Source organism: Mauremys mutica, chromosome 3 (assembly GCF_020497125.1).
Source record: "Mauremys mutica isolate MM-2020 ecotype Southern chromosome 3, ASM2049712v1, whole genome shotgun sequence".
NCBI classification, from domain to species: Eukaryota; Metazoa; Chordata; order Testudines; family Geoemydidae; genus Mauremys; species Mauremys mutica.
The window spans coordinates 68,019,854-68,026,436 of record NC_059074.1 but is presented as its reverse complement, the minus strand read 5'-3'; the positions used below and the strand labels follow the sequence as shown (position 1 = coordinate 68,026,436).

Here is a 6,583-nt window from a genome sequence, read left to right as displayed (position 1 = left end):
TTGTGGCTTATTTTTGTCAAGGTAGGAATTTTCTTGTAAACTTTGTTACCACTGTTGAAAAGGAAATCTACAGAAACAGGACAAAACTAAACATTATTGGTGCTGTTTGTTTATTCCCAGTTCACATAAGTGAAGCTGTGCTTGAGAGATTTGAGTTCTTCCTTTTGGTCACTGCTGTAACTGTATGCTGTATTTGCAGGAATCAGATATTTACACTGACAATTTTCAGCCATGTTTCTGTACTGTCCATTAATGTACAGCATGCATTTTTGCACTCATGTTGTTTTCCGCACTTTATGTATATCATCTATGTATTATTAAGAGTTATTTAAAAAGTAATTGTTACAAGGAGGTAAGTATGACCATGAGTTGAAAAATGAAAAACTAGGTGAAACATTCATCCTTCAATCCACATAGGTTTGGATCAGTTTGACTAATTAGTCCCGACTCCAACAACAAACACAGCTGCCCTCATGGCCAGACCTTCCACTACATAGTCTCATGGCTGCATTCAACAAGCCCCTCTCCCTGACTCCGTTCTAAACCCTTCCCCGCCCCTTCTTCCACTGTTACTACTGCTCACTTCTATGGTCCCCTTCACGCCACAAAACATAATTCAACAGTAAGGACCCATTCTTGCCTTATTCCCCTATAACACAGACCCCTTCAGAGTAGTTCTTGCTCACTAGGATTAAAGCCTATTGAAGCAATGTAGGCTTAATATATTTTAATTAATTAAAGAATAATCTGGTTAAAATTCCACATAATAGTTGTTAAATGAAAGAGTTAGTCTTAAGGCTCCTTCTTATCCTCTCCTATAAAACAAAAGGCTAGGAAAAAATATCTTGTTTTGCCCATGTTAAAAAATTCTAGCTACCTTTTAGTAGTGCCCCCAGGCCTTGGAGCAGGGACTTGAAAATTGGAAGAGGGTGTTCTTTGTGTCAGGAACATGCTTTTTGCTGTCACTGAAAAGCCACCCACATTTGGCCAAGTTATGAGTCTTTAAAAATCAATTTGCACATGCTCAGTAGAGACTTAGATTTTCGTAACTAAATATCCCAAAGATTCTCTCTGCACTGTGCATGCTTCAACCCAGGGCTGAGCAGGGTTTTTCCTGCTGTAACAGCTCTGGGCTGTGACAAGTCCGAGTCAGGGCAGCTGGACTGACAGCAGGGAGCTTGCCATTCATTTGCTCTTTTGCTGAGTCCAGGCAGGGTGGAGGAGCAAGTTGCTGATTCAAATGCAGAGAGGACCATATCCAGAGCAGGGAGACAGGTAAAGTGAGTAGATTGGGATAAGGAGCCTGCATGGAGAGGTAGAGGGCACACTTGAACTGGAGGCTGGCAGAAGATAGAGAGGACAACTAGGCACTGGGATGGGGGAGATGACTGGGACTGATGGGGTAAGAAGACTGGGAAGGGGGACTGTGACTGGAATGCAAGGAGCTTGGGAGACAGGAAGGGAAATAGGTGAGGGCTGGGAGCTAGGAGGGAGAGACTAAGATCAGATGAGGAGCCAGAGGAGACTGGGACTGGCTAGGCAAGGAGATTGGAACTAACTAGTAGGGCAAGGGACAGGGAAAAGGAGCTGAGATGGGAGAGGAGACAGATCTAACAAGGAGCCAGAGTGCAGGGGGAGAATTGGGAGGGGTTGGGACTGTGATTCTGGGGCGGCAAGACCAGGACAAAATGTTTTAGGAGTGGAGACTGGGACTGACTAGATGAGAATGGGACTGGGACAAGGAGCCATGGGAGGAGAAGAGAGAGGACTGGGACAGGTTGGAGTGGATGGAGCATAAAGGGTTATTCTTAAGAGGAATGAGCTGAAGATTGTGTGATCACTAGAGCTTGGAATGAAACACAAAATTCTTGTCTCTCTCAATTCCTTTTCTGTCAACAAATATCAGTGAAACCCACTAGAAAAGTATGTACCTCATTCCCCTCTAGTGCGAGTCTATTCAGAGGATGGCAACCTACCGTTAGCTCACATGGCAGAGTCATGTGCAGTGGCTATAAAGTTTCCAACCCTGCTAATGACCCATACAGGTGTCAATATGACACTGTATGAATCTCTATAGAGTTTTATCAGTTGGCTTAATTAAAAACACAGTTTTTTGTCTCATTTCCTATGTTAAAAGAAAATTATTAAGGTTGCAAAGTCAAGCACTCAAAAGTTAGGAAATGGAAAGAGGTAGTGGGTCTGTAGGAAAAATAGTATGTGATCATGTAATTCAGGGGTAGGCAACCTATGGCACGGGTGCCGAAGGCGTCACACAAGCTGGTTTTCAGTGGCACTTGCATTGCCCAGGTCCTGGCCACCAGTCCAGGGGGCTCTGCATTTTAATTTAATTTTAAATGAAGCTTCTAAAACATTTTAAAAGCCTTATTTATTTTACATACAACAATAGTTTAGTTATATATTATAGACTTATAGAAAGAGACCTTCTAAAAACATTAAAATGTATTACTGGCACACGAAACCTTACATCAGAGTGAATAAATGAAGACTCGGCACAGCACTTCTGAAAGGTTGCCGACCCCTGATGTAATTAAAGATTGGATTATAATGCAGATACACAAGGAGGCTGAATTGGACAGGCAACCTTAACTCTGGCATTTCCTAACTTGTGAATGCTTGACTTTTCTACCTTAATGTTCTTGTAACATAGTTTTGTGTGTAATTATTTCAGAAACTGTAGAACTTGTATATTTTATTAATATAAAAATAACGGAACTATATTTTATATAAAGAAAATACTCCCACCATTTTAGAATTTCCAGTGTTTCCAGTGACTAACAAAAAATTGATGGCATATATTTTCCAGTGAAGGTACTTGTAGTTTTTAAAACTAATTTAGAAATAAAACCAGTCACTCAAATGGACAGAAAAGGATGTCTTAACAAAGGATTTATATAAAAGAGTAAATTAGCATTTTGAATGGTCGTTTCAGGTCAGCATTTACAGAGTTCTGGATTTTTTTAAAAATTGTTAGATGTTCTGTCTTTTTAAAAAATATCTTTAGTTGCAATATTAAAAATGCAGTTTTTGCAGCTCGAACTACTACTTCCCACAGACAATGTGCCTCAAATTTTAAAACTGCTTTCCTTCTTGCCAAAGCAGACCATAAAAAGATGACAAACTATCACAGAAATTTCTAAAGTCACTTATCACTAGAGTCTCCAGCTCATGCTTAATTATTTCTGTTATCTACACACTGTAATCATAAGCTCAGACAACTGTAACACTTTATTACTTTGTATGTCTTCTGTAAAGTTTATAGGTACAGGCATGGCATTGTAAAATGGAATAGAAATTAGATTAAATTTTACAAACATCATTCCAGGAATTGCATAGAAAAGTTAGCAGACATCTAATTTAACATTAACAATTCAGATGCCTACATTGCCAATTACTCCTCTTTCCTTCTCTGTTATTAAGCAGCTTCTTTAATCCCATTTGGAAGTCTTCCTCCTCATATACCTGGCTCCTTCACTGTCAACAGCTTCATAGAGGTCCTTTTTATTCTCTTGTGTTGCATGTAAATAACCAATGTAGGCCACACACAGGGTAATTGTTATGAGTCCAAAAGCCATAACAGGTTTGTTCTGTCAAAATAAATTAACATGCACTTTTAGTCAGCTATTTTGGTTTTTTGAACCATCCTGTACATCAGGCTCTTTGCTCATGGCATGCCAAGAGACCAGGGGCCCTCTCCGATATCTTTTATGACACTAACACCACTGCCACTTTTGATATGGGAACAGCTATGACACAAATTGACACAATGATGGTGACTACCATCTAGGCCAGTGGTTCTCAAAGCCAGTCCGCCGCTTGTTCAGGGAAAGCCCCTAGTGGGGGGCAGCACTTTAACATGGCTGTGTGGTTGCGGCACCAGTGCTCTGAGAACTCTCAGCGCTGTAAAAAAACCACCTCCACGAGGGGAATGGCTCCCAGTGCTGAGGCACTGCCAACTGTGCCACTTTTCAGCACTGACACTTGCAGCGCTCAGGGGGGTGTTTTTTCACACCCCTGAGCAAGAAAGTTGCAGCGTTGTAAAGTGCCAGTGTAGACAAGCCCGTAGTCAATTAAGGCTCCTTTACCTTGCCAGAGTGGTGTAAAGGAGCCTTATTGTAAATGACAGTAACGGAATCCTCAGCTAGGAAGGTCTATGGGCTTTCTTGCTTTTTCTCCTGTGCCAGAGAGGCACAATGGGGTTAGATTACAGCTCAGGATCTATTTTACTTATCCATTTAAAAGAAAAAAAGCAGGACGATTAGCAAAACTATACGACTGTCATGTGTGAAAGTCTGAGCAATTTAAAGCAACAGTCTACTTTACAGAACACCAAAATAAAAGTAATGTAATTTAAATGAAAATCCAGGATTATAACTAGAATGCAGGGTTTCGGTTAATAAGTATTTGTAAGTGAACTTTCATGTGTTTAGGAAATGCTGAACAGTTTTTGTGATTTCTTCTCGTCCCCCACCCCCCCGTATAGTAGTTTGAAGTTTATATTGCATTATTTTGACAAATAAAATATGCAGAATTTTGGATTTTTTGGCACAGAATTCCCCCAGGAGTATTAGATGACAGATAAGTCTAAAAGTATATGGGGGAAACTGAAACTGACTATACACAAAGTGATGTCAAATATGCAAACTAATCAAACTGGGAAAATGTGAAAACTATTTTCAGTTATAATATTCTTAGGTGGTACTTATCACACTAGTGGCTTAAATGTATGTTTTTTAAAATGTATCTCAAAAATACATCTTTAAACATATTGTCTCTGAAGGAGCCTCTTACAGGTTTAATGAAAAGCTCTGGATTCACAGCTCGGAACAGGGTGGTTGTACGGACACCCCGGAGTCCTGGAATTCGAATGTCTCTCTCTTTGGGTGCTTCTTTTTTAATGTTTGGGGGCTCAGGTGCTGAGGACATCTTGATTAATGATGAATTGTTACCTAAAGGTAAAATAAAAGACATTTTTCAATACTGATTTTTAAAGAAAATGAATTATAGTTCATGTTTCGCAGACCAGTGTTTTTCTGGCATTATGTTCTCCTTTGCTCATGCCAAGTACTGCCTCTGGTGCTTCACAATCATGCCACTCATACTTGGATAACTGGTTGTTTCATAGGTTGTTGTCGATCCCAACACTGACGTGCCTTCATTTGGTGATTCCCAACACTATCCCCCTTACCATAAGAGTTTAATTTGAGGGCCATTGTCTTTTTGATCCCTAGTGGGATGCTACTCATCTTATTTGGTGTGGCTACTGTACTCTCAAATGGGCCCGCCCTGGGCTGTTTCAAACTCTTGTCTCATTTTCATACTAAAAATGCATGTCACACCCCGAACCCCTGAGATAGAACTAAACAGGATCAAAACAAGTCGGTTAATTTTGCTGAAATCGTTCTCACAGAGCCCAGAATCCTCAGCATGCAACTCCATTTTAGGCCATGTCTACACCACAGGTGCTACAGCAGCATCGAGGGAAAGGGTTTTTCTGTCAGTGTAGGTAATCCACCTCTTGGAGCAGCAGTAACTAGTTTAATGGAAGAATTATTTTGTCAACATAGCCACATCTACACTAGGGATTAGGCTAGCTTAACTGCAGTGCTCATGGGTGGTGTGAGTTTTTTCACACCCAAGTGATGTAGCTAGGTTGAGCTAATTTTTTTGTGTAAGCCAGTCCCGGGCCTCTCTCAGAGTTGACTGTGGTTCAGGACCTTGCAGCTTTGGACCATGAATAGTCCCATTCATTTAAATGGGCCTGATCCGGCAAGGCGCTGAGTGAGCTCCCACGGACTTCAATGACATCTAAAGGTACTTAGTACCCGACGTTGTACTAGTGCAATGTAAAAACTACAAATGTAAAGATGGGTATGATCACACCCATAACGGGTAATTCTTCATCAATCTGAGGCACAGGGTTGTGTTTTGTTTTAAACCCAGCTCAAATATTTAAAAGACAATTTAATTAAAAACCCTTGTAGTAATTTCTGAACAGGATCCTAATCAACAAGATTCAGAACTGCCCCAAACCTTGCTAATTTGAGGGAGGGGATGGAAACCCCTGCACCGGGGAAGGCCTTTAATAAATTACACTGACAAGTCATTTCCCTTGGCCCCTGCCCTAGCGGAGAGCAGCACAGGCGCTGGAACTAGGGGTGTGGGGGGAGCTGCAGCCCCCTGATTTGAAATGTTTACAGTTTGGTTCAATGGCTCTCAGCATCTCCACTACACAAACTCTTCCAGCGAGAGCAGGCGGCGGGGCCCAGGCACATTTTGCAAACAGCCACAGGACTTCTAAAAATACTCTGCCCTGGGCCCGGCCTGCGGCAGCCAAGGTCAGCCCTGCTGGTGCGTCTCTGACGCCCAACCAGGTCTGAGCAGCGTGCCCCGCTACTAACCAGCGAGGCGCTGAACTGGGGGCGCAGGGGGAACCGGGGAAAGGCGGTGAACACTGGCAGCGGGGCGGGCCCCTCACGGGCTGTGCGTGCCCCACCGAAGCGGGGGCTGTTGCAGGCCCGGCCGATCCCCGCAGCGCAGGTGCCGGCGGGTCCCACCCTTGGCT

General features: G+C 42.3%; 1 protein-coding gene across 1 annotated transcript; it reads right to left on the bottom strand.

The window, feature by feature from the left end:
- Window positions 1–3,228: 3,228 nt before the first annotated feature.
- SMIM8 (small integral membrane protein 8) lies at window positions 3,229–4,967 on the bottom strand. Its single transcript, XM_045008562.1, has 2 exons — window positions 4,810–4,967; window positions 3,229–3,605 (listed from the first exon to the last, which is right to left on the bottom strand). Exons 1-2 carry the CDS (start codon window positions 4,942–4,944, stop codon window positions 3,447–3,449), a joined length of 294 nt encoding a protein of 97 aa, XP_044864497.1. The 5' UTR covers window positions 4,945–4,967; the 3' UTR covers window positions 3,229–3,446.
- Window positions 4,968–6,583: the final 1,616 nt, after the last annotated feature.

What these genes read in the sequence shown, in the direction of transcription:
- SMIM8 (XM_045008562.1), bottom strand. Translation starts at nt 4,944, where the DNA reads ATGTCCTCAGCACCTGAGCCCCCAAACATTAAAAAAGAAGCACCCAAA. An exon ending in CAGAGCTTTTCATTAAACCT is followed by an intron (nt 3,606 to 4,809) that starts GTAAGAGGCTCC and finishes TTATTTTGACAG; the next exon opens with AACAAACCTGTTATGGCTTT.